Source organism: Capra hircus, chromosome 1 (genome assembly GCF_001704415.2).
Source record: "Capra hircus breed San Clemente chromosome 1, ASM170441v1, whole genome shotgun sequence".
In the NCBI taxonomy this organism is placed as follows: domain Eukaryota; kingdom Metazoa; phylum Chordata; class Mammalia; order Artiodactyla; family Bovidae; genus Capra; species Capra hircus.
In genome coordinates, this window is record NC_030808.1 from 56637627 (window position 1) to 56664282 (window position 26656).

Sequence of the window (26656 nt, forward strand, 5' to 3'; positions counted from 1 at the left end):
GTGTGATCACTCACCTAAAGCCAGACGTCCTGGAATCCGAAGTTGGGTGGACCTTAGGAAGCATCACTACAAACAAAGCTAGTGGAGGTGATGGAATCCTGGTTGAGCTATTTCAAATCCTAAAAGATGATGCTGTGAAAGTGCTGCACTGAATATGCCAGCAAATTTGGAAAACTCAGCAGTGGTCACAGGACTGGAAGAGGTCAGTTTTCATTTCAATCCCAAAGAAAGGCAATGCCAAAGAAGGTTCAAACTACTGCACAATTGTACTCATCTCACATGCTAGCAAAGTAATGCTCAAAATTCTCCAAGTCAGGCTTCAACAGTATTTGAACCATGAACTTCCAGATGTTCAAGCTGGATTTAGAAAAGGCAGAGGAACCATAGATCAAATTGCCAACATCTATTGGATCATTGAAAAAGCAAGAGAGTTCCAGAAAAATGTCTACCTCTGCTTTATTGACTATTCCAAAGCCTTTGACTGTGGATCACAACAAACTGTGGAAAATTCTTCAAGAGATGGGAATACCAGCCCACCTGACCTGTCTCCTGAGAAATCTGTATGCAGGTCAGGAAGCAACAGTTAAAACTGTACATGGAACAGCTCACTAGTTCCAAATCGGGAAAGGAGTACGTCAAGGCTATATATTGTCACCCTGCTAATTTAACTTATATGCACAGTATATCATGTGAAATGCCGGGCTGGAGGAAGCACAAGCTGTAATCAAGATTTCCAGAAGAAATATCAATAACCTCAGATATGCAGATGACACCACCCTTATGGCAGAAAGCAAAGAAGAGAATAAAGAGCCTTTTGATGAAAGTGAAAGAGGAGAGTGAAAAAGTTGGCTTGAAACTCAACATTCAGAAAATAAGATCATGGCATCTGGTCCTATGGCAAAGAGATGGGGAAACAAGGGAAACAGTGAGAGACTTATTTTTTCAGGCTCCAAAATCACTGCAGATGGTACCTGCAGTCATGAAATTAAAACACACTCCTTGGAAGAAAAGCTATGACCAACCTAGACAGCATATTCAAAAACAGAGACATTACTTTGCCAACAAAAGTCTGTCTAGTCAAAGCTATGGTTTTTCCAGTAGTCATGTATGGATCTGAGAGTTGGACTATAAAGAAAGCTGAGGTCTGAAAAATTGAAGCTTTTGAACTATGGTGTTGTAGAAGACTCTTGAGAGTCCCTTGGACTATAAGGGGATCCAATCCTAAAAGAAATCAGTCCTGAATATTCATTGGAAGGACTGATGCTGAAGCTGAAACTCCAATAATTTGGCCACCTGATGTGAAGAACTGACTCACTTGAAAAGTCCCTGATACTGGGAAATATTGAAGGTGGGAGGAGAAGGGGATGAGATGGTTGGATGGTATCACCGACTCGATGGACATGAGTTTGAATAAGCTCCGGGAGTTGGTGATGGATAGGGAAGCCTAGTGTACTACAGTCCATGGGGTCGCAAAGAGTCGGACACGACTGAGTGACTTAACTGAACAGAACTGACTTGTGGTCCCTGCTGTCTCTTGAGAACTAAAACTATGTCTTAGGACCTCTGTTAACAGGAAGATAGGTGTCTATCCCCTGAGAAGTTCAAGGCTTCTTGTATTGGGCTCCCCTTTGCCATGTGCCTTGTTGAGTCCCTAGCCTTGGTGACCTTGGAGCAGTGCTCAGGCTTCAGGTGAGAGTGAGAGGGGCTTACGCTTGGACTCCAGACACCCTCAAGAGAGTCTGCCTCTGTCTAGATGTTGGGGCCTTTACGCCGTCCCCTCACCATACACCACCTGAAGGGCCAGTGCATGCAGGGGCTCTAAAGTGTGACCTCTACTCTAGAACTTTTCAAGTACATTTTCAATACTTGGGGCACCCATTGTAACTCAGGAGCACACATTTATTAAGTGCCTGTTACCTGTATGAGGTGTGGGATATAAGAACAGGGGAATTTTAAGAGCCACTCCTCACTCTGGGTGGTTTCACTTTCCCTAGGAAAACAAGGCCAGTATTTGTTTATATTTGGACCTGAAACCAGACTAGGCAGGTGGTGGCCACAGCAGATTAGCTGTGTGGACAGCTCATATACTGGGTACACTCTCAGGGCAGCCTGGTAGGAAGGCCTCCACAAAAGGGAGAGAGTTTACCTGGTTTCCGGAGAGCAGGAGGCTCCAGACCAGGGTCCCCCACCCACCTCTGATAAAGCAGTTGGTTCACATTGAGAGATTTACATTTTCAAACTGGGGCTGTCCATTTCCCCTATAATCTGTGCCTAGGTGTGTGTTGTTTAAATTCCCCTTCAGGAGACTCTGAGGGTTGGGACCCACTAAGTAAGAAAAACTGCATTGTCCTTATGTGGACAGTTTCCTTTCCTGATGGCTCCCGCTAAAGTCACCACGGGAGAGAAAGTTAACAAGGCATCAATCCAGGAGGTGCCTGCTGCTGCTTGGTGGGAAGGTGAACACTCAGTGTAACCCACTGGCTCCCATGTTGAGAGGCAGTGTCAAGTGCGCTCCGGGGTGCCACAGCGCGACCTCCACTCTGCCCTTGTCTAGCAAGTGCTTCGTCTGCGTGATCTCTAGTGTTTACAACAGTCCTGAGAGCCAGATTTATTACTTAATATGTTTTACAGTTGTGAACCTCGGGGCCAGTGAGTTTCAGTAAGTAGTTTGCTGATAGTCAGCCTGCCTTTAAGTGGTGTAACTGGGATTGGGATCCAGGTCCAGATCCACATTTTTTGTCCATCATATTCCATTGTTTCCCATGGTTTTCATGTAGGACATAGGAGAAGAGGAATGGAACCTTTTAGGGGTTAGCTACAGTACTGAGAGAGGAGAGAGCTGGGTGCACACGTAAGTGGAGCTCCACACGCTGATGCGGGGAGGCTGTGGACTAGAGGGAGAGCCATGTGACTCTCAGCCAGCATACAACCCCAACCCGGCCGACCTCTCCCAAACTGCTTCTTCGAAGTGGACTTATCTTTGTTGCCTTGTAGGTGTTGTAGTCTCCTCGGGCTGCCGTGACAGAGCACCACAGGGCAGGTGGCTTAAACAACAGAAATTAATTTTCTCACAGTCCAGGAGATTGGATGTCCAAGATCAGGGTGCTATCGTGGTTGGTTTCTGGAGAGAGCTCTCTCCCTTGCAGTAGAAGGCCACCTTCTCAGTGTATCGTCCCATGTCCTTTTCTTGGTGCATGTTCACAGAGGGAGAGAGAGACAGTGTGAGTTCTCTGGTATCTCTTCTTATAAGGACCCTGCGTGGTGTGTGTGTGTGCTAAGTCACTTCAGTGGTGTCCGACTCTTTGTGACCCTATGGACTGTAGGCCACCAGGCTGTTCTGTCCATAGGATTCTCCAGGTAGGAATACTGGAGTGAGTTATCATGCCCTCCTCCAGGGGATCTCCACCCAGGGACGGAAACAGCATCTCCTATGTCTCCTGGATTGGCAGGTTCTTTACCGTTAATGCCACCTGGGAAGCCCCATAAGGACACTAATCCCACCCTTAGAACTTCATTCTCTATTACTTCTTTACCAGGCCCATGTCCAAATACAGCCGCACTGGAGTGGTGGGTAAGGTGGTTTAGGACATTAACATGTGAATCTAGGGACAAAACCATTAAAGCCACAAGGGTAGGTAAAATGAGTTTCCTCCAGCTGCCTTCAAGATTTTTTGTGTGTTTGGATTTTAGCAATTTGAATATTTGTCTAGGTACAGTTTGTTTTCCCTAAGTTTGGACTCTTAAGTTTCTCAAGTATGTAGTTTTCTGCCTGTCTGTAGTCTTAGGATGTGTTTTATCCAGTATTTCTTCAAATATTTTATCTGCCCCCAGTTTTTTATTCTGCCTCTGGGATTCCAGTTATCTTTGTACTGCGTTGTTTAATATTGTCCCACAGTTCTTCATTGCTCTGTCATTTATTCACTCTGTTCTCTTTGCTTTTCACTTTATGTAATTTCTATTATCCTAACTTCAAGTTAGTGCTTCCCTTGTGGCTCAGTAGTAAAGAATCCACCTGCCAATGCAGGAGACAGGGGTTCAACCCCTGGGTTGGGAAGATTCCCTGGAGAAGGAAATGGCAACCCATTCCAGTATTCTTGCCTGGGAAATCCCAAGGCCAGAGGAGCCTGGAGGGCTACAGTGCATGAGGTTGCAGAAGAATTGGACACTAATTGGCGACTAAGTAACAACACCAACACCTCCCTTGCAGGGCTGTTTAGATAAGTGAAATGGTGTTCTGTAGACCATATTGGTTGTAATTATTTACTTTGACCCCACCCTCTGCATCACTGAACACATTGCAGGCTTATTTCCTTGTGTTCCTTCCTTATTACCCAGAGTCTGGGCCACAGCAGAAGGTTCTTAGCTTTTTCTTGGTCTAAACTATACATTATTTTTCTCTTAATCGTCTACTCAGCTTTTGCGTACCAAAAATCTTCAGTGGGTTCCCAGTACAGACCAGATTAAGTCAATACCACTCTGGCAGCATTCGAGACCCTCTTCAGGGACGCTCCAGCCTTTCATTCTCTCCGATCTTAACTGTCGTTACTTGCCTCTGAAACCTGCATTCCCATCAGATGAATCTTTTAGCCAATTTCATTATGAATCAATGCTGAGGATGTTCTTTCCTGGCTTTGGAATGCCTTTCTCTGTTCATCTTTCAAAATCTTGCCTGTTCTTCCCACCTTAGAGTCCCCAGAGCATGTTCTCCGTAACTTCTTTATGAGGCTCCATAAACTTGACTCAGTAGAGTGGAGTTCCTTGAGATCAGGATCCTGCTGCCTTCATTTCTGTGTCACTGGCCCATAGTAAGCATTAAAAAATGTTTCTTGAAACCAAATGACTGCATCACAGTCTCCCTCTGCTTTCCAGGCTGACAAGGAAAGCCCTTGGAGCTCTTGTAATAAGAAGTTGATTGGAAAGTGCAAACTCTGGATGGTCCTTGCCTCTGTTTTCCTGAGTTTCATTCTAGTCATCATCATAGGCTTATGTCTAACTGGAGGTAAGAGAGTTTTAAATGTGCCTAAGTTGATGTGTTTTTAAGAACTTATGTAATGCTTATGACTTAAATGCTGAAATCGAAGATGTACTCACTGCTACTTCATCACTTATAATATGAATTTAAAACTGCTTTGGGGTATGTTGTATAGATGGGCAATATACATGATTTTTGCTTTTTTAAAATTTTACTTCTGGGTTGTTTGTTTGTGATGCCATAGACTGTAGCCTACCAGGCTCCTCTGTCCATGGAATTTTCCAGGCAATAATACTGGAGTGGATTGCCATTTCCTTCTCCAGGGGATCTTCCCAACCCAGGGCTCGAACCCAGGTCTCCTGCATTGTAGATAGACGCTTTACCGTCTGAGCCACCAGGGAAGTCTAAAACTGCTTTGGGTTATGTTGTATAGATGGGCGATATACATGATTTTTGCTTTTTTTAAATTTTACTTTTGGTTTGTTTGTTTTATAAACCTGGTAGAAGTATGGGGACCATTGTTTTGCCCTAAATTCTATGCCCTGGATGTTGAAGACTTCTTAAAATTTTAATTTACTTAAACATAAATTGATATTTTATTGTATCTTACACATGTGTGTTTGAAAATTTTTTAAAATAATTTACTTAGTAGAGATCATTATTATAAAGGGTTATTATTGTATAAAGCCAACTTCATCTGATATACCTGGCACATCATTGTAATGACAAAATGATGAGTAACGTATTTGAAAGCATTTTAAAAACTGTAGAACCATGTATCTGTTATCTGTCATTATCTTAACTTCTTTTAGAAATCACTATGTTTGTGTTGTATGGGTGTGCAAAATAAAAACTCATACGGTGCTGGTGTTGCCTATGTATTCTACATATATTATCCCATTTTATCTTTTATTCTGAATATGAAAATAGTACATGTTCAGTTACCCATAAAGCCCATTCACATTATTAGTATTTTGTTACGCTTTTCTCTAGTCTTTTTCTTACTTGCATTTTAAGGATAATTTGAGGTCAGTTTTTTTTTTAATTTTATAATTTTGTGGCTTAACTTTAAGATTTTAATGTTACATTGCAATCATTTTGACAGTTCATTAAAAGTTATGTGTGAACACACATATATATTTTTTAAATTACTGCATGATGTACTCTTCCACACTTTTAAAAAGTCTTTTGCTGCTGCTGCTGCTGCTGCTAAGTCGCGTCAGTCGTGTCCAACTCTGTGCGACCCCATAGATGGCAGCCCACCATGCTCCCCCGTCCCTGGGATTCTCCAGGCAAGAACACTGGAGTGGGTTGCCATTTCCTTCTCCAATGCATGAAAGTGAAAAGTGAAAGTGAAGTCCTTCAGTCGCGTCCGACCCTCAGCGACCCCATGGACTGCAGCTTACCAGGCTCCTCCGTCCATGGGATTTTCCAGACAAGAGTACCGGAGTCGGGTGCCATCGCCTTCTCCAAAAAAGTCTTTTAGGTAGTTGCTATTATTTTTTTTATGATTATCAGTATTAATATTTTTATGATGACAAATATAGCACCCCCCCCCATGGGCAATCATTTCTATTTCAAAAAAGAAAAGAAAATGCTTTCATTTCTATGTAGGGGTGGTTGCCGGCTGCAGGGGTGTGAAGGGGCTCTTCTGAAGTGGGGATACTCAGTCATTTCTGTTTCAAAAAAGGAAAGAAGAAAAATGCTTTCATTTGTGTGTAGGGGTGGTTGTAGGCTGCAGTGGTGTGAGGGGGCTCTTTTGAAGCGGGCATACTCACTCTGAAGTGGATCACGAGAGTGATCTGGTCACCACAGGATTAAGGTTGAGCCGGGCTGTCCATAGCAAACCCAGTCACAGAATGAGAGCAAGAATGTCAGCCCCTGAGTTTCTCCAGAGGGGGCCCTGGGAATTCTCAGGGACTGCATTCTTTATTCACCTCCTGTTCCACCTTGTCCCAGCCCTTTCATCTCCTGTCGCAAGGTTTTATGGTGCTTGAAGGAACAGGAAAACTCTGATGAAGTGTGCCAACCTCCAGCATCTGAGCCTCCCAGGCAGCCACCATGTTTGCTTAGTAACTTAGGGCAGTGTTTAGGTGGGATGGCTAAACACTTCGTGGCTTTGTGGCCACAGACTGGTCCTGAGGTAGGGAGAAGCTGATAAGGGGTGCCACTGCCCCTCCTGCATCACACTGAGGACAGTAGGTTTAGTGTGAGTGTTGGTACTCCCTTTTCCGATCAACTCCCATGTGTAGATGTTGAAACTGAACTGAGTCACACAATCTTGTCCTGTCACAACCAGCCAGTGCTGGCCTGAAAGTTGTCTGATCTGTCTGCTAGCATCGGGAGCCTATAACAGAGCATGATGCCAAAGATCTGGTTGGTTTGATATTCAGGATTCTAAAGCCCTGGACCCAGGCCCTTTCCTGGTGGTCCAGTGGTTAAGACTCCATGCATGAGTTTGATCTCTGGTCAGGGAACTAAGATCCCACCAAGTGTGTGGACAAAAAAGAAAACAAACAAAACCCCAAAGACTCAAGACCCAAGAGCTGTCTTCCATTCTCAGAGTCATTTGACTTCAAATCATGAAGAACAACCTGCAGAGGAAAGGATTCCATCTCCCTCCATGGTTTCTCAGGGGACGTGAGAGTTTACAGGATCAGATTTAGGGAAGAACTTTTTCTTAACACTTGTGGTGCAAACTTTCTTTTTAATTTGGTCATAAATTTGTTTAAAAGTGTTGATGCTCCAAGAGATTTTAAAACTTTCACTTTTTTTAAATCAGGGAAATACTTTTACTTTACTTGGCACCTGAACTTTCAAGGGTTTGGGCCTGTGGGGAGTCTAGTGTGGGTGGTGGGGGGTACGGTAGGTAAGAAGGAAGAAGGACAGGACTCCCTCTGGGCTTCCCAGCCTCACCCAGAGCAGCTCTGTGGGTGTGTCTGGGATGATAGTCTGCAGTAATCAGCCATTGTTCAATTGCCAGGCCCATTGATATGAATCGAATGTTGATAGAACCTCTCGGCACTCTGGAAGATGCTGCTGCCTGGGGAAAGGGCAGGTGGGAAAGTCGAAGGCTGTGCCTTCATTAGTGAATGTGGGAGGGGCGATATATGGGGAAGGGGGAAAGGAATCCAAACTTTTGGGTATAAAATAAGCTACAGGGATATATTGTACAACACGGGGAATGTAGCCGGTATTTTATAATGACTATGAATGGAATATAACCTTTAAAAATTGTGAATCACTATAATTGTGAATCACTATATTGTACACTTGATAGCTCAGTTGGTAAAGAATCCACCTGCAATGCAGAAGACCTGGGTTCAATCCCTGGGTCAGGAAGATCCCCTGGAGAAGGGAAAGGCTACCCACTCCAGTATTCTGGCCTGGAGAATTCCATGGACTGTATAGTCCATGGGGTCGCAAAGAGTCGAACATGACTGAGCAACCTTCACTTTCACTTCACTTTCTTTTCATAACTTATATAATATTGTATGGCAACTATACTTCAATATATATAAAAAAGGAATGAGGATCCATCTGTTAAGAAGTGATGCTGTCTCTTCATTCGGAAGTGAAGCTTCTCAGGACCTTGTTTGCCATTCCCTTCCTCCCGTCTCCTGACTTTACTGTCTTAGGGCTCTTCAGTCCCCAGACTGAGGCTCAGAGATGAAGATGATAATAACCATGGAGCTGGAGTGCACAAAGAGGGGACATTAACTGTATCCCAGTGTGGAAGGGTATCCAATTCTAGGGAGGGGACAATAGGGTACCCAGAATGAGATGCCTGGGGGAGCTATATCTTGTCACTGACATTGATAGGAATGGCTATGATGTGGTGATAATACAAGCAGACCATCCTGTGGTCAGTTGCATTATTATTAATTCTGTACAGACCTTGCACCCCTTCTTGCCTGCACCTGGGATGAGCTGTCCCCCTACTCTGCCCTTGGTATGCCACTGAAGTGATGGAAAGTTAAGATCACAGCTCAGCTTAAGGCATTGACCCTGGGCTGTGTGGAGCAGAGGCGAACACTCCTCCAGGCTCACGGAGACAATGAAATTTTATTATTATTATTTTTCTTTTTGAGACCTGCTTAAAATGGACAATTTGGGGGTAGGGGCATAGCTCAGAGAATCCTTCTTGTTGAATCTAGAGGCCTAGTTTTGTCCCAGCTCTAAAAAAAAAATATTGATGGATTCTCTTTCTCCCTAAGGAGTTATAAATTCCTTGTGAAGGGTAAAGGCGATGGGGGTGGGGTGGGGAGGGCAAACTTTCCTCTCAGTCTCCCTCCCTTCCTCTCTCTAAGTCCTTTCCTGTCTGGATAATTTGAAGAATCAGTTAAGCATCCTCAAGGACTCTGCTTTCTTTACTAATCTGTCCCAACCAGGCAGAGGAACGATCCTAGGAACACCTTTAACTAGTGAAACCCTTCCTTGGTTTGGGCAAAAATATTTTAAACGTTACAGAATGCAAACTGTGACAAGTACGTAGATGCTTGGAAATGTGATTGAAAGGTGACCATTTTTAATAGTTTAGAAACCCTTATGTGATGTCTCCCAGCTCTCTTACCAGATCTTGGGAATAAGAACCGCATCTTACAACATCACACAGTCCTGGTAGATAAACAGGTCGCACAGGTTGCTCCCTGGTATAGGGTGACTTTGGGAAAATCCTAGGCAGACAGCAAGGTCCTTGGGAGCAGGAACTTCACAGTCCAGAACCTTGAAATTTCTCTGCATTTTCCCCTGCTTCTCTTTCCCTCATGTATCATATGATTCTCTGCCTTCCTAAGAACAACTTCTTCACCTGTGCTCTGCATAGAATTCTCTCCAGCTTCTTCTGACCTGTGGACTTCCAGATATTGCACAGCCTCTCTAAAAGCATCCTCCTGGGCCTCTTCAAATGTGCTCATAGTCTCTCCTTCAGAGCAGTCTTCCATCAGCATCTTGCCACTTCATTTACATAGTTTTCTCTCTTTTTTCACTGGCAAACTTCTAGAAAGAGAGATCTGTACTGCTAAACCACTGTATCCATTGGTCCCAAATTCTCTTCCTAAGGTCAACAGCAAGTGTCTTCTGATGAAGCACAGGGTCTGCCTCCCTTCGCCTCTCTGCCCTGTTTGCAGCTGCCAGCTCTCTCAGCTGTGTTGTACTCTTCCAGGCCTTCAGAACTCCCAGACTTTATTTCTGTTTTTGGCCTCTGTGTTGTAGTTGCAGGAGGCATATCTTCAGGTTTCTGACTTTTCTCATTCGTTCTTTCCCTTGAGAAGTTTGTTTAGTCCCAAGGCCGCGGCCATTCCCAGCTTGGAGATGACTCCAGGAAGTTCATACACATGTTTTTCCTGAGTTTTAGTCATGCTCTTTGCTGGAGTTCTCTACCTGGAAATAACTATCACCGTCTTAATCATTATTCATCTGAAACTACTGTTTGTGGGAATCTCCTTCTTCACCCTTTATATTTTCATGGTGAATCATTAAGCTAGGTTTATATCATCCAATTGTGTAACTTTAGGCAAATTCTTTAGTGTTCTTGACCTCAGTTTCCTTGTTTGTAAAATATAAGTGATTTCTGAATCTGTGTCTATAAATGTACCCTGACCCTCCTGCTTAACTAGCTCAATTGACCTAAGCAAATTATGCCTTTTTTCTAAGAATGTCTTCATTTAAAAATGAAAACATGAATATTTAATTCATAAGGTTGACTGGAGGATTACATGAGGTTAAAAACTACAAGTGCATAGCAGGATGTCTGTGTATAACACTTAATATAGCAGCTATTATTCTTCCTGTTACCCACGCTTGATTCTTTGGAACATTTTTGATTTCTTCTTCTCTCCTATAGCTAGATAATGACTAGGTCTTATCAATCATTCCTTGGTAGTGTCTTGATAGTAACATTCAACATTGACTACCCACCTACTTCTAGGCTCCCTGCTGGATGTGGTGGTTCTTACCTTTACCATTCTTACTTTTACCATATTTCTGTTGAACAAACTGCTTCAGAGGTTTAAATGACTTAAGTCGCATGGCTTGTGACTGGCTGAGGTGGAATTCAAACTAAGTCTGGCTACCTTTACAGTCAGCTCTGTTTCCACCATCCTGGTCTTTCTCTTCCCTCTCCTCACTGCTGTCAATTGAAATCTTCCTTCCTCTTCTCACTGCTGTCAACTGAAATCTGTCTTTCCTATTCTTGTGTCCAGTGGCCTCTTTACTGCCACTCTCCCCCAGTTCCATTTCATCCCATCTGTCACCAACAGATTTTTACCTGTCTCCTTCCTGGGAGACATTTAACAACTTCCATTATCTCCTGAAGACATCTGGTATTTAAGGCCTCCCTCTCTGGGCTCATTTCTTATATTCCTGCCAAAGAGCTATTTTTGTGTATTTCCAATGTAATTTTGTATGTACTGTGATTTTTAAAAGACATTTTCTCTACCTGGAAATACTGCCCAGATTAAATCTCAACAATGGACATGAACTTGGGCAAACTTTGGGAGATGGTGAGGGACAAAGAGGCCTGGCATGCTGCAGTCCACAGAGTCACAAAGAGTCGGACACGACTGGGCCACTGAACAACAAGAGCAATGTACTTTGTGTATGTACTATGATTTTTAAAAGACATTTTCTCTACCTGGAAACACTGCCCAGATTAAATCTCATTAATAACATAAAGATTCTGCTGACTGGGTGAGCCTGTTGTGGCTGCTGTTACTATTTTAACAAACACAACTCTTTAGCTAGTTCTGGTACAGAGTCATTATTCAGAAAATACAAGTTATTACACTAGAGCTATTATTGGAGACCTCTTTTTGATCTCAGCATTTCTTAACAGAAGGCATCCAATTGGAAAAGTAAAACTGTCACTGTTTTCAGATGATATGATACTAAGGAAATCCTAAACACAATACCAGAAAACTGCTAGAGCTCATTAATTAATTTGGTAAAGTCATTGGATGCAAATTAATATGCAAAAGTCTGTTGCATTTCTATACACTATCAATGAAAGATCAGAAAGAGAAATTAAGGACACAATCACATTTACTTTCGTACCAAAAAGAATAAAACACCTTGGAATAACAATGGCACCCCACTCCAGTACTCTTGCCTGGAAAATCCCATGGATGGAGGAGCCTGGTAAGCTGCAGTCCATGGGGTCGCTGGGAGTCAGACACGACTGAGTGACTTCCCTTTCACTTTTCACTTTCATGCATTGGAGAAGGAAATGGCAACCCACTCCAGTGTTCTTGCCTGGAGAATCCCAGGGACAGAGGAGCCTGGTGGGCTGCCGTCTATGGGGTTGCACAGAGTCAGACACGACTGAAGTGACTTAGCAGTAGCAAACTACCTAAGGAGGTGAAAGACCCTTACTCTGAAAACTATAAAATGCTGATGAAAGAAATCAAAGAACACACAAACAGATGGAAGGATGTACCGTGTTCTTGGATCAGAAGAATCAATATTGGACCATACTGTCCAAAACAATCTATAATTGCAGTGATTCACTGCAATCACTATCAAATTACCAATGACATTTTTCACAGAACTAGAACAAAAATTTTTTAAGTTTGTGTGGAAACAGGAAAGACCCTGAATAGTCAAAGCAACCTTGGGAAAGGAAAAAGGAACTGGAGGAATCAGGCTCCCTGTCTTCAAACTATACTTTGAAGCTATACTCATTAAAACAGTATTGTACTGGCACAAAAACAGAAATATAGATCAATGGAACAGGATAGAAAGCCAGAAATAAACCCATGCAATTATGGTCAATTACCCTATGGCAAAGGAGGCAAGAGTGTACAATGGTGAACTTGGCATTTCTTAGTGCCCTTGAGTTCAGCAGTTCTGTGACTCTTGCATCCGTTCTCTGGCATCCCTATTCTTTTCTGAGGTAATGATATCTATTCTGGAAATGCACATGGTGGGTGTAGAGCTCAAAGATACCCAAAGCAGCATTATTTATAACTTTGGAAAGCTGAAAACATTAAATTATTTTAGAACAATAATGTAGTCATTAAAATAATCTTTGCAAGGAATTTTGAACACATGGGAAATGCCTTTTGATATGTTAATAACAGCAACAAAAGAATCAAGACAGATAAGCAATGAGGGCTGCTGCTGCTGCTGAGTCGCTTCAGTCGTGTCCGACTCTGTGCGACCCCATAGACGACAGCCCACCAGGCTCCCCCGTCCCTGAGATTCTCCAGGCGAAAACACTGGATGGGTTGCCATTTCCTTCTCCAATGCGTGAAAGTGAAAAGTGAAAGTGAAGTCGCTCAGTCATGTCCGACCCTCAGCGACCCCATGGACTACAGCCTTCCAGGCTCCTCCGTCCATGAGATTTTCCAGGCAAGGGTACTGGAGTGGGGTGCCATTGCCTTCTCCAAAGCAATGAGGGCAGCAAACAATAAAAAGCAATATACAAATTACCTTTTCATTAAGACCTCAAATATATAAAATATGGGGGGAGACTTTTTGATTAAAGGATTATTAGTAGTTTTTTTTTTGCTTTGCTGCAGTTTTCTATACTTTGCACGTTTTCTGCTTTGAGGCCATAAGTCTTTTTTATTTTTTTTGACTAGTGGTTTGTGGGATCCTAGTTCCCTGACCAGGGATTGAATGCAGGACCATAGCAGTGGAAGTGCCAAGTCTTACCCAGTGGATCACCAGGAAGTTCCTGAGGGCATAACTTTTTATTCTCAGACAAAATAACATGATGACTTACAACAAATAATGATGCAGGGATAATTCCCTGTGTTGGGGTCCCCAGGATTATTCCCAGATTCATCGATTTGCTGATAAGACTCATGATATGCAGCATATATTGTAAAGGTGATTATGATTTGTTATAGCTAAAGGATATGCAGATGGTGACTGTAGCCATGAAATTAAAAGATGCTTACTCTTTTAGTTATGACCAACCTAGATAGCATATTGAAAAGCAGAGACATAACTTTGCCAACAAAGGTCTGTCTAGTCAAGGCTATGGTTTTTCCTGTGGTCATGTATGCATGTGAGAGTTGGACTGTGAAGAAGGCTAAGCGCCGAAGAATTGATGCTTTTGAACTGTGGTGTTGGAGAAGACTCTTGAGAGTCCCTTGGACTACAAGGAGATCCAACCCGTCCATTCTAAAGGAGATCAGCCCAGGGTGTTCTTTGGAAGGAATGATGCTGAAGCTGAAACTCCAGTACTTTGGCCACTTCATGTGAAGAGTTGACTCACTGGAAAAGACTCTGATGCTGGGAGGGATTGGGGGCAGGAGGAGACGGGGATGACAGAGGATGAGATGGCCTGGATGGGATCACCGACTCGATGGACGTGAGTTTGAGTGAACCCTGGGAGTTGGTAATGGACAGGGAGGCCTGGTGTGCTGCGATTCATGGGGTTGCAAAGAGTCGGACACGACTGAGCAACTGAACTGAACTGAAAGGATATAAAGCAAAATATAGAGGAAACCAGGGGCAAACTGCCAAGAATCCTCACCCAGTGCAGTCACACAAAGTGTACTTAATTCCTCCAGCAATGAATTGTGACAACAACATGTGAAGTCTTGTCCACCAAGGAAGCTCATTAGAGATTCAGTTTATATTGGGATTGGTCACATGGGCAGGCTCTGCCTGGCACCAACTAAAACCCCAGACTCCCAGAAGAAAAGGAGAGGCTCAGGAAACAAGCCATGCTGTTTCTGTAAACAGTTGAGGCACAGCTAGCCACCCTTACCAGAGAATGTGGGAATTCTCTGGGAATCCAAGTTCCAGATTCCAGTAAGGGGTCAACCTTGCACCGGCCTTGCCAAGGCTGGCAGCCTCTGACGTGCTCTGTTAACTCTTCTGCAACTTCCCTGATCCTTGTGGCTCACATTTCAGACTTCCCCAGGGAATAAGGAGCTGGACTGTCACTTGCATCACAAACCCAGAATCGATGCCACGGTGGCCTTTGCAAAGTCCAGTAAAGAGACTGATAATGTTATGTTTGAGACATGGGATTACAGAGAAGTCCATGGCCCACAAACACCTGGTTCCTCCCACCCACGCTTTTCTCAGGGTTGGAGAGGTGGTCCCCATGTGGTGCTGGCAGGGAGCCAGGGCGGCTTAATTGGTGCCAGTGTGCCAGCTTCAAGTTCCTGGCTGCCGACTTTGTGTGTTTTTCCTTTGGCTCCAACTACTTAACAATCAGTTAGCTCACAGTCTTTGGAACGCAAGCAGCACAGAACTGTTGTCTTAAAGATGTAAGTCCCCTGGGCCCTGGGACTCTGCGTGCAGTTCGGGTTCCTTCTACAAACAGAGTGTGTCAACATTCCCCCCGTGAGACACCCTGGAGAGTGATGACTTCATGCTCACCAGCTCAGATTCTAACCCAGGAGCAGTTCTCGATGATGTCAGGTCCTCAGCGTGGGTACACAACCACAGGGGATTCAGGGAAATTCCTTGCTCTGCTCCTCTCCCTCATCTCCAGTTGTTGACCATCTCTAGCACCTGCCTTGACACCAGTGAAAGTAGCTAAGCTGCAACAGTCAGTTTGACAAAGAAATTCATGTTCTTCCCACCTCTTCCAGCTGCCCTTCACCCAGTCTGTTCAATGGAATCTGAGCCCCCTCTGGCATCAGATAAAGAAACAAAATTTTACTGTGATGGAGGCAAGCCCCTGTCTTTATTCAGCCTACCTGAGAACAAGAAAGCATTTCTGCTCCTACTTGCTTACTGTGACTAGGCTTGATGGTTACTCATTGTTCATTTATTTCTTAAGTATAGCAGCCAATGGGATGAATGTTTGTTATTTTATGCATGTGCTTACTTTTACTTTTTATCCCACCCACCCTCCATTCTGTTTAGTAACTTATATCGATGAAGATGAAAATGAAATACTTGAATTGTCATCAAATGAAACATTCTCGGTCATGCTAAAGATTCCAGAGGAGTGTGTTTCTGAAGAGGAATTACCTGACATGCTCAAGAAGCGAGTAAGTTACCTTATGCATTGTTACTGAGTTCTTAGCATTAGAGTGTGAATTCTTCTGGAGTAGCTGGGTTAGAGCTAGCCAGGAAGTAGCTTCAAGCTTGGATTCTGTGGGTACTGGCAGAAACCAGTGCTTAGAAATAGATTTTCTGTAGTGCAGAGCTGGAAGGAGGAGCCCTGGCCTCCAGCTGAATGTGTCCTGGAGGACAGTGTTCTGTTTCTCACTCTGGTCTTAGGTTTGATTCAACCTGAAATTTTATTGAGTGTCTGTGAGGTGCTAGACAACATGCTTAGTGATGGGGGCTCAAAGTCCAAGTAGAGGAAGCAATTAAATAGTTATGAGCAGTGTGGTATGTTCCATCACCGAGATATGTACAGTGTGATTTACAGCCACAGAGGAGGGATGGAGGCTTGGAGGAGGCGATACTCAGGATGAGTCTTGAAATGTGAAGTAGGGGTATTCCAGATTAGAGAGCAGAGAACGCAAGGCTATCTGCCCGGCAGTGTGGTATGACCTCCACATACTGCATAGCAGAAATGCAGAGGTGAGGCTGAACGGAAAGGAAGGGGTCAGATCATGAAGGTTTCTGGTTCTTTGGTGAGGTCCTGGAAGATTTTAATCTGCAGGCTGACATGGTCAGTTTCTCATTTTAGTCTTTCTGTGGTGATGGGAAAATGTTGGAGGTGGAGTGCTTAGTTAGAAGGTATTGCAATAATCTGGGTGACAAGTGAGGTAGTCTTGAATTAGGGCAATGTCAGGGGAGATCAGGTGAGATTTCAGAGGGCTGTTCCCTCAACAGGACTTCATGGCTGGTAGGATGTGGGCTGAGGGAGAGCATGGCTCCAGACCTCCGGTTGGGTGACCACATAGGTGGATGGTGACATCATTCATGGAGTGGGGAATGCGGGAGAAGGAGCCTCTGTGTGTTACAGGGCCTCTGCAGTAAGACCACGAGGGTTGGTTGGAGCAGCCCTGGTTATCCTGTCAAAGACAGAGTGGATCACAGTCAGACCCAGGAAAGTTTTTGAGAACAAAATCTAAGCGTGACCAGCCTGCTGTCTGTTACTCTTGTCCCTATGGTAGATAGGTTGAATAGGATGAGTTCCCTTTATTTCCTGAAGGGCAGAGTCTTAACCAGTGGATGGCCAGGGAAGTCCCCTCTTTTTTTACTGTTTTGATTGAGGGATTTTGCATTGGCCGAGGAGAAACCGAGTAAGCCAGCATCCACAGGTGTCACTGTTTCAGACTGGCCTCTGTGTCAGAGGGAAATGGGTATCCGTCACTCACTTACAAGCCGTCTCTCTGGTCATAGAAGCAGATGTGAGCAGATTGTCCAGGTGTCTTTAGTTCATCGTGGTATAATGGCTGAGGAACAGGGAACTGGTGGGTCTCTGGGGCAAGTTCACAGGCCTCTTTGAGTTGGTTCCTACTGTGATAAATGGAAATCACCTCACTTTCCCTGTATACCCACAGATGCATATAAAGAACTTTGTAAGACATTTTTAAAAAGAATTATCTTATTTGCAGATGATAAACACAAGGTGCAGTAAGGTGAAGAAACTTCTGCTTTCTGGTTTCCCAACAAATGTTCAGGAGAAAAAAAATGGGGAACTTGGAGATATTACTATCTTATTGTCAGATCGAGAACCCTTTTCTTCCACTTAGGCCAGTTTCCAGGTTTGGAAAGTAAATGGGAATGGATATTGAAACACTGCGCCCTCTCTTTTGCTTTATTGTCTTGCTTTTCTAAGGACAGTTTTCTGGCTCTTCTCATATCTCACTGCCAGTTTCCTTCTATTTGGGTTGGGCCGATAACTCAGCTTAAGCTAGCCCGGTATCTGCTTGGCATCATAGCTCAGCTTACCTGCTCGATGCCAGAATCAGCAGTGGCCCCTCTGATAATGCAGGGGACGTATCCCCTTCCTCTGGAAGATTTTTTTTTTTTTCTTTTTTTAACATTATCACTTACACACTCCAGTATATGTTTCAGGTATATGACATAGTGATTGACAATTTTTAAGGTCACATTCCGCTTATAGTTGCTAAAGAATATTGGCTATATTCCCTGTGTTTTATAATGTATCCTTGTTACCCGTTTATTTTATATATGGTAGTTTGTACTGCTTAACCCCCTACCCACACCTTGCCCCTCCCCCTTCTGGCTCTCCCCTGATAACCACTAGTTTGCTCACTGCATCTGTGAGTCTGTTTCTTTTTTGTTGTTGTTATATTTGCTCATTTCTTTTATTTTTTAGATTCCACGTGTAATTGATATCACACAGTATGTCATTCTCTGACTTATTTCACTTAGTCTAATACCCTCCAAGCCCATCCATGTTGTTGCAAATGGCAGAATCTCACTCTTCTCAATGGCTGAGTAGTTTTTCCATTGTCTACATGTACCACGTCTCTTTGTCCATTCATCTGTTAATGGACTCTGAGGTTGTGCCCATATCTTGGCTATAGTAAATAACTGTGTGTGTGTGTTCAGTTATGTTTGACTCTTTGTGACCCCATGGGCTGTAGCCCATCAGGCTCCTCTGTCCGTGGAATTTTCCAGGCAAGAATACTGGAGTGGGTTGTCATTTCCTTTTCCGGGAGATCTTCCCCTCTAGGGATTGAACCCCTGTCTCCTGAGTCTCCTGCATTGGCAGGCGGATTCTTAACCATTGGACCACCTGGAAAGCCCCATTGTAAATAATGGAAACTGGTTTCTGATGAGCCACTGTGCCTGCCTCAGGTGATCAGCTCACTGGGCTCAGTTTGGGAAACACCAGAGCGAGGGGTGAGGAGCGCCTCTTTTCACTTTTTTGATCCCAAAGTAGTGGGGTTGACAGCTCCTAAATATGTAAATATTTCCTAATCATAGTAGGTGATGGTGCCACAAACAAAAATGTTAGAGTGGACACTGAAATTGATCTAGTATACCACTCCATCTCTTAACATGAAATTTTAAAACTTTTTCTGAGTATCAATGTGCAAAACACAGTGCTTAGGCCCCTAAGAATTAATGAAAGGAAGAATGAGAGGGAGGGAACAAAGAAGGAAGGACAGACATAACTTCTGACAAAAGAAGCTCAATCTAAAAGGAAGAGAGATTGGGATCGCATGTACACCCGTGGTGGATTCATGTCAGTGTATGGCAAAACCAATACAGTATTATAAAGTAAAATAAAGTAAAAATAAAAAGTTAAAAAAAATAAAAAAAATAAAAGGAAGAGAGAGATAACCAGGTGGAGTTTGATGTATGACGCAGGGCACCCAAAGCTGGTGCTCTGTGACAACCTGGAGGGATAGGGTGGGGCCATGTATACCTGTGGCCAATTCATACTGATGTTTGGCAAAAACCATCACGATATTGTAAAGTAATTATCCTGCAATTAAAATAAAAAAATAAAAGGAAGAGAGGGATGTTGTTGTTGTTATTTTCAGCGCTTGAGAAAAAAATGCCCTCTCCAGCATCCTCCTCCTCCTCCCTGTTCTGAGCAGTCCTGGGACTGCTCCAACCTCCGGGTTTTCTAAACGACTGTTGGCCTGTTGGCAGCTTTCTAAGATGGCCCAGTCATTTTCCCTGCAGAGTTCTTAACACTTTATGCTACTTTCGTCCTTGTTCAGGAGATGCTTTCCCTCCTCGCTCCATCTCCACTGGGTTGCGTGGTAAAACATGAGGACGCTGGGCTTAGTGTCTGTAACATCTAGGACTAGAGTCCTTACTAGCAGAGTGACCTAGGGCATGTTTTGTAACCTCCTGAATGCCTAGATTTTTTTTTTTTTAATCAGCACAGAGGGAACAGAGAGCAGAGACAGCAGTGCCTCTTATGTCAGTTTCTTATGCAGAGGACAGCCGTAGTGACAGGGTTAGAGGAAGTGCTCGAAACCCCTCTGCTCTACCTTGGAGAAACTGGATTGTCACCAGTGAGTGTAGTGGGAGCAAACAACGGATGCAGCCTCCTTGAGATTCTGCTGAGGGCTGGTGGGAGACGACGGACAAGTATTCCTCTGCTGTTTGCTGCGGAATAAAGCAGTGAGGCGACAAGCCATGATGGGTGCCGCTGGGCACACCGAGCTCAGCACAGAGGAACCATGGGGGTGAAATTTCCAGGACAATGTTAAGGCTGAGGCTTCAGGCCAGCAGGAGTGGATCTAGCTGCAGGCTTGCTTCCAGCCTCAGAGCTGGATTCATGCTGGGGGTGTACTCAGATCCCAGCACTGTCCTCCTGCCTGCTAAGAAGAAGGCATTTAAACTTCAAACTAATAATTTTAAAGAGATGCAATGTAAATACGTTCAGCCACGAGTACTGGGGTACTATAGGTTAGGATTTACATCTCTGAAACATGATGGAAAGACTAATCAAAGAGTGGGAGAAGATATCTGTGACATAAAACCAGAGTGTAAATCAGTTTGGGTAAGAAAAGTGTAACCCAAGAGAAAGAACACCAACAGACAAACGTGAACAAAAAGGAACAAAGGAGAGAAATCCCACAGAGTTAAGGATTTTCATGAAAGACATCCTTCCATCTTTTCATGAAAAGACACTCAGCCTCACTAGAACGCAATGTGACAGTGTGAAACACAATGAAAACTCGTCAGATTGGCAAAAATTGAAAAGTCTGGTAACCTTAAATGTTGGCAAGGCTGTGGGCAAGAGAGCACTTGTGCATTGCTGGGAGGCAGTGAAATGGAGTGCAATTCAGAAAGAGTTAAGGTGGAGATGTGCTAACTCTTAGACCCAAGTCCACCTCTTGGTATATGGCCCAGGGAATCTCATACCTGTATGAGAAGAGAGGCTTAGGGATGTTCAAGCAGATCACCTCAGCACAGTCGTGGCAGGAGACAGTCGGAAGCAAAGCACACGGCCACCAGGAGGGGAAGGGAGGGGGCGGAGCTGTCATTTCACGGAATCTCTGCAGAGTTAGGAGTCAGACTGAATGACCTCCATCTACATTGTGTTGTTGTTTAGTTGCTCAGTTGTGTTCAGCTCTTTGCCACCCCACGGACTGCAGCACGCCAGGCTTCCCTGTCTTTCACTATCTCCCGGAGCTTGCTCAAACTCATGTCCGTTGAATCGGTGATGCCATCCAACCATCTCATCCTGTGTCATCCCCTTCTCCTCCTGCCTTCAATCTTTCCCAGCATCAGGGTCTTTTCTTTTTTCAGTGAGTTGGCTCTTCAAATCAGGTGGCCAAAGTACTGGAGCTTCAGCTTCAGCATCAGTCCTGTCAATGGATATTCAGGGTTGATTTTCTTTAGGAATGACTGGTTTGATCTCCTTGCTCTCCAAGGGACCATTGTGGGTAAACTGCAAATGTGATTTTGAGTGAAAAAAAAATCAAATCAGAGAAAGTGTAGAATATGGTATGTTTTATTTGAATAAAAACACGCATTGAATTTATATATATATTTCCAAAAAGATCAAGTCTTTGGGGCTTCCCTGGCAGTTCAGTGGTTAAGACTCTACATGTCCAGTGCAGGGGGCTTGGGTTCTATTTCTGGTTGGAAAACTAAGATCCAGCATGCTGTGTGGAGCAGCCAAAAAAAAAAAAAAATTATGTATAGTTATGATCACACAAGGGAGTGTTACATTCATAAAAACATGCACAGAAAAGATACATGACAGCTTCAGGACAGTGGTTAGTAGTGGGCAGGGAGAGAGGACCGCGGAATCGTGTGTGAGAATAACTTTAGCTGTGCTGTGTTTCTTCAGGTAAAGGGCTCAGCGACATATGGTAAAATGTGAAGGCATGAAACTTGGGTAGTGGGAACACAGGTGTCCTTATTTTTTATGGTTGCAACACTTGATGGCTAAAATAAGAACTTTGTGTCTTTGCAATTGTACCACTCATTTGGTTGCATTATCCAGAAACCGCATGGCTGTGCCTCCTTGGAGTGAAGTTCCAGGGAAAGGAGAGAAGAGGCCTTCCTTTGTCTGCTGATATGCAGGCCCCTGAGTCGCCTGTTCTCAATCTTCCCAGCCCCTTAGAGATTCTCTCCTTCCTGTTGTGCTTGGGTCTGTGTGAGCTCAGGCTGTTGACCAGTCAGACCGCAAGTCACAGTGCAGCGTGTAAGAGATGCTGAAAATCCCAGCCTGATCACTTGGTCCTTACAAATGAGGTCCCTTTAAATGACTGCCAACTTGAGTGTAGGTTGGTGTGGGGCCCACCCCTTCCTGTTTCTTCACCCAGAGCCTCTTGGTAAGTTCATTCCTCCCTAGGGTGGAATTTCCATCACCGAGGAGTAGTCTTGCTTTGTCAGGTGATATGCAGTATGGTCTGGCTGTGAGGTGTGGTTGTTAACTCGTCCCTGTTTGTTTTAGGTGACACACGTGTACACTGACTCACCAGCTCTGAACCGCTATTTCACTTCAGTTGAAGTCATGGACATCAGGTAAGAATGTAGAGTATTACAGTCTCTCTCTGGAGGTTGACAGTCATCATGAGTTACCCAACAGGAATTCCCTAACCCCAAAGCACAAAGGTCAGTTCAGTTCAGTCGCTCAGTCATGTCTGACTTTCCGACCCCATGAACCACAGCACGCCAGGCCTCCCTGTCCATTGCCAACTCCTGGAGTCCACCCAAACCCATGTCCACTGAGTCGGTGATGCCATCCAACCATCTCATCCTCTGTCGTCCCCTTCTCCTCCTGCCCTCAATCCCTCCCAGCATCAGGGTCTTTTCAAATGAGTCATCTCTTCTCATGAGGTGGCCAAAGTATTGGAATTTCAGCTTCAACATCAGTCCTTCCAGTGAACAGCCAGGACTGATCTTTAGGATGAACTGGTTGGGTCCCCTTGCAGTTCAAGGGACTCTCAAGAGTCTTCTCCAACACCACAGTTCAAAAGCATCAATTCTTCGGCTCTCAGCTTTCTTTATAGTCCAACTCTCACATCCATACATGACCACTGGAAAAACCATAGCCTTGACTAGATGGACCTTTGTTGGAAAGTAATGTCTCTGCTTTTGAATACGCTGTCTAGGTTGGTCACAACTTTCCTTCCAAGGAGTAAGCGTCTTTTAATTTCATGGCTGCAATCACCATCTGCAGTGATTTTGGAGCCCAGAAAAATAAAGTCAGCCACTGTGTCTACTGTTTCTCCATCTATTTGCCATGAAGTGATGGGACTGGATGCCATGATCTTAGTTTTCTGAATGTTGAGCTTTAAGCCAACTTTCTCACTCTCCTCTTTCACCTTCATCAAGAGGCTCTTTAGTTCTTCACTTTCTGCCATAAGGGTGGTGTCATCTGCATATCTGAGGTTATTGATATTTCTCCCGGCAATCTTGATTCCAGCCTGTGCTTCATCCAGCCCAGCATTTCTCATGATGTACTCTGCATATAAGTTAAATAAACAGGGTGACAATACACAGCCTTGACGTACTCCTTTTCCTGTTTGGAACATGGACCACAGCCTTGTCTAACTCAATGAAGCTATGAGCCATGCCGGGTAGGGCCACCCAAGATGGATGGGTCATGGTAGAGAGTTCTGACAAAACGTGGTCTGCTGGAGAAAGGAATGGCAAACCATTTCAGTATTCTTGCCTTGAAAACTCCATGAACAGCATGAAAAGGCAAAAAGGTAGGACACTGAAAGATGAATTCCCCAGGTCGGTAGGGGCCCAATATGCTATGGGAGATCAATGGAGAAATAACTCCAGAAAGAATGAAGAGATGGAGCCAAAGCAAAAACAACACCCAGTTGTGAATGTGACTTGTGATGGAAGTAAAGTCTGATGCTGTAAAGAGCAATATTGCATAGGAACCTGGAATGTTAGGTCCATGACTCAAGGCAAATTGGAAGTGATCAAACAGGAGATGGCAAGAGTGAACATGGACATTTTAGGGATCAGTGAACTAAAATGGACTGGGATGGGTGAATTTAACTCAGGTGACCATTATATCTACTACTGTGGTCAAGAATCCGTTAGAAGAATTGGAGTAGCCATCATAGTCAACAAGAGTCCAAAGTTCAGTACTTGGATGTGATCTCAAAAATGACAAGAATGATCTCCGTTTGTTTGGGCTATGTAATCTCTGGCCACAAGAGGGAGCTCTTTGCCAGTCGTTGGCAGGGACAATGTTCTGACTCATTATTGGGACTGGCTTGACTGTCTGGAAAATCCCATGACGGAGGAGCCTGGTAGGCTGCAATCCATGGGGTCGCACAGAGTCGGACACGACTGAGTGACTTCACTTTCACTTTTCACTTTCATGCATTGGAGAAGGAAATGGCAACCCACTCCAGTGTTCTTGCCTGGAGAATCCCAGGGTCGGGGGAGCCTGGTGGGCTGCCATCTATGGGGTCACACAGAGTCAGACATGACTGAAGTGACTTAGCAGCAGGAGCAGCAGCAGCAGCTGGCTTGACTGCAAAACTTACCCTTGGCTGAGAGTCTCAGATGTGACCACTCTTAATTTTATTGCTACCTCTTAAACTAGGCCTTTTAAAAAAAATCTGGCCTTCTTAAACCAAAGGATAATTGTGAGCATTCTAAATGGGGAGGTAACATTTAACAAGCTGTGTAGACCATTGATTAGCTGAGGATAGCCATATGATTATTTTTCTTTTAGAAGTAGGAGAATATGTTACAGAAAGAGAAAAACTCCCTTTCCTAGGTCCCTTTCCTAGGTCCCTTTACTGAGAGTTGTAAAACCGTGGGAAGTAGAAAAAGGACAGAAACAGTTTCTCACTTTGGGGACAAACCAGGGAGGTAAGATATGCTGCTGGTACCCAGGGCCATCTGGGGAGTTTAGGATTGTGTATCCTGCCAATGGCAGGGAGCTTTGGGCCCTACTTGGGCCATTTTATAGGTTAAGTGATGAACTGGTTAAACTGGATAGCTTTGCCAAGCACCTGTGGGAGAAAGGAGACCAGGGAGACCAGGGCTGCCTTGGCCTGCTTCTGGGCAAAGCGTGGTGTTAGGCAGCTCTTGGAGCCTCTCCTGCATGGCCTCTCACAGCGGGCTTCTCGGGGTTGGGTTTTAGGTGAAAGGAGGAGGTTTGGATAACTGCAGTTTTGTGTGATGGGTGCTTTGATGAGGAATCTTCTCGGGTAGTACACTCTTTGCTTTTTTATGCTGGGAGAGCATGTAGAACTCAAAAGATGCTTTTGCTAAAATCAATTTCCTGAGTTGCAGTGTGTTTCTGTTGATATGTTTATTGTCTCTGGTTTGCCTTTCAGTGGTCAAAACGCCACAATAATCTTCCGCCTGCACTTCAGGGTTCCTCCTGAAGATGCCAGTTTTGTGAAGTATGTGATGAGCGAGGAGTTCGTGCTGGGAGTTTTGCAGCAGAATTTCCATGATCAGAACATAGCTGGTTGTGAGACTCTGGGGCTTGATCCAGGATCCCTCTGCTTCTACGATAAGCTGAGCACGTCTGGAAGGCAGAGCTGTGACGGTAAATGGGAGAGCCAGGTGGGGCAGAGAGCTTGCTTTGATTTCTGAGCAGGCGATCTTCCATGTCCGTGGAGGTCACCCAGTCCCTACCCTTTGTGAGCAGATAGAGAAACTGGAAAAAAAAGTCAGGGAAGCAAACTATAAAAATGAGGGTTGCTATGTTTTCCTCGCTGTAGTGCACCCACATTCAAAGTTCTGAATCCCACGTCACAATATCATTAAACACCTTCAAGGAAACGCCGTGGTCTCACCGGAGAAGCAAGTACTGAAGAATTTGAAGTAAATGGTATATTAAATTGTTGAAAGATGGTTCAATCTGGAGAATATCTTTTTCCGTTGAAGGCCACTAGTCTAAGATATTAACAGAGGGACATAAAAAGGCAAGTTCGTCTCTTTCTTAGAAGATTATAAGCAAAATGTGCATCGATGTTTAAAACTAAGAATGGAATGAGGAACTGGACGTTATTTAATAAGCACAGATGATACCCCACTTGTCAGAATCTGAGCACGCCATACAAAACCTGTCAGGAAGGAAGGTGGAGTTGAGATTACCGCTAGCCTCCAAGACCTCCTCCCTGTGCTCTGTACCGTCGGCCTCAGTTTCCATTCTCGTGCTCCACTCCTAATTGCTCACTTGGATGGGTTTTGGATCTTGTTTAGTCCACAATGCTAACGATTTTGGATGGTTCCTTATCCACAATCCATCAGAAACACTCTGTACATCAGCAGGGGTAAATACTAGCTGAATGAATGAAAAAGGCAGTCACGAAGGAGATGTGCTGAGCAGCAGGCATGGGGCCAGCTGCCAAGGGTCAGAAGAATGGAACAGATTATAGAGCACACACATCCCCACGCGGTGTGAGAAGAGGTGTTTACTGTGATGACACTTGATTCTTGGGGACGAGAGGTGGAAGTGGACGAACCTTGGCCTGGGAGGGCAGAGAGTGATATAAAGCAGTTCTTAAAGCATTCTTTCCCCCAAATGAATAAAAGGAATGACATTCAGAGGGCCAACTTTGAGCTCACTGGGAAAGTCACATAGTGAATGGTTTCCTCACTGAGCATCTGAATAGATGGAGTGTGTCTGTGGGCCAGACCAGTAACATATTGTGTGGAGTGAAAAGGTTCTGCCTCCTCCACAGGAATTCTAAAAAGAAAGAAGGGAGAGAAGAAGGGAGGAAGAAAGGATCCTTCACCCCCATCCTGTGTACAGTGGAAAGAGAGAAGAGGCCCTCCAGCCTGCTGTGTGGTGACTGGCCTTGACTCTCTGAGCCTCCTCTCTGAAACTGTGGTCCCCAGCTCTTTCCAGATGGAGATGAGGGATTAGGAGGA

At 44.3% G+C, this 26656-nt stretch overlaps 1 protein-coding gene across 2 annotated transcripts in view; it reads left to right on the top strand.

Annotated features, from left to right (window-relative positions):
* C1H3orf52 (chromosome 1 C3orf52 homolog) overlaps positions 1-26656 on the top strand; it is a 36821-nt gene that overhangs the window by 6499 nt on the left and 3666 nt on the right. Inside the window, exons 2-5 of one of the 2 annotated variants that reach the window (XM_018065321.1) lie at positions 4870-4999; positions 15806-15933; positions 22245-22315; positions 25108-25325. In XM_018065321.1, coding sequence (XP_017920810.1) covers positions 4870-4999; positions 15806-15933; positions 22245-22315; positions 25108-25325 — 547 coding nt within the window. Of the gene's footprint in view, positions 1-4869; positions 5000-15805; positions 15934-22244; positions 22316-25107; positions 25343-26656 lie in introns of both variants that reach the window. The other variant, XM_018065255.1, reaches the window with a different exon arrangement.